At 45.9% G+C, this 1359-nt stretch overlaps 1 protein-coding gene across 1 annotated transcript; it reads left to right on the forward strand.

The window, feature by feature from the left end:
• Positions 1-706: 706 nt before the first annotated feature.
• LOC141817544 (transcription factor BEE 2-like) lies at positions 707-1355 on the forward strand (the record flags this gene model as incomplete). The annotated part of the gene is made up of 4 exons (XM_074705186.1): positions 707-868; positions 941-1075; positions 1155-1220; positions 1296-1355. Coding segments are annotated over exons 1-4 (423 nt in total), but the record flags the coding sequence as incomplete, so codon positions are not given.
• Positions 1356-1359: the final 4 nt, after the last annotated feature.

The following is a 1359-nucleotide window of genomic DNA, read 5'->3' on the forward strand; positions in this document are numbered from 1 at the left end:
TAACCGCCTACTACCACCACGCCTCTCTCCACGAAATGCACGTTGTGCACTCCGTGGAGGTCGCTTCCTCTCCCTATTAAAGGGAGAGGAAGAATCTGCGATCGGGGGTGCTGATCAGAGAGGTGAGACGAGGCTAGAGGTGCTACTGTGCTTGGTGGTGTGTGCGTCCAAGATCAAAGGAAAAGCGACACTGCCAGAGCGGAGACGAAGAATACCAAATCGGAGGATTTAGTTTGTGAAATCGTGAAGGGTTTTTCGTCTGTGATCACTCCTCCGACAAAAGCAATCACAGCTGCCAGAGCCGGAATCACGCTACAACAGGTAAAATTTTACACTGTCCCTCTCAAACCTTCTTTTCTTTTCTTGGATAGAACACGAATAAGATCAAGAAACGATCGAGAGCTTAGTTCAATTCAGATCACTGCATTGCATTTTCTTGTGCCAAATTAAGGCTAGCTGTTAAATCTTTTCAGAGCTTTACTTCCTCCTCATGGTGAAAGCAACAGTGTCGCTGATGATCGCTACCTTCCTGTGCAAAAGGGAAGGAGACGTCCCTTTCTCTCATTTACTTCACCACGTACACCCTCCTCTTCTCACCTTCCTTGTCATTTAATTTGATCTAAGCATCCAGCTCTCTATATATTCCTCTAGTTAAACTCTCATCTGAGGATTGAACATACCCACAAATATAAGAAACAATTAGGCCATGCAGTGCCTCCAGACTCCTTCCTCTGGCACTGAGAGTAGCAAGAAGAAGAGAAAGAAGAAGCAAGAGAGGGAAGGAGAAGCCATGACTGACAAGAGGGACTACATCCGAGTCCGAGCTCGCCGCGGCCAAGCCACTGACAGTCATAGCTTAGCTGAAAGAGTAAAGAATTGTTGCTCTTCTCTTTGCCTTTTAGCTACTCACTGGGTGTGTTAACTTGTTGATGGTGTGCAGGTTCGGAGGGAGAAGATCGACGAGAGGATGAAGTGTTTGCAAGGCTTGGTGCCCGGTTGCAACCAGATCATGGGCAAAGCCAGCGTGCTCGATGAGATAATAAACTATGTGCAGTCTCTCCAAAGCCAAATCGAGGTGCATCTGTGTTTTCCCCAGATTTCAATAAGCTGGATTGTGGCCAGAATTTATGAGTTTTGTTCTTGTGTTCTCTTAGTTTCTGTCAATGAAGCTGGCTGCTGCAGATCCTGGAATGCACTGCATTAGCAGTGAAGTGTTAGAGGTAATTTAATTAGTTCTTGCACCTAACAAATTGGTATCAGTGCTGAAACTTTCCATGTTCAATTGAGTGATGCAGTTAAATTCATCCTGCAACTCCAGCAGCATTGAGATTAGCCTGCCGGCCATTAATGGTCAGTTGG

Source organism: Curcuma longa, unplaced genomic scaffold, assembly GCF_044706935.1.
Source record: "Curcuma longa cultivar G26 ecotype Majalengka, Jawa Barat unplaced genomic scaffold, ITB_CL_G26_1.1 contig_20953, whole genome shotgun sequence".
NCBI lineage: Eukaryota > Viridiplantae > Streptophyta > Magnoliopsida > Zingiberales > Zingiberaceae > Curcuma > Curcuma longa.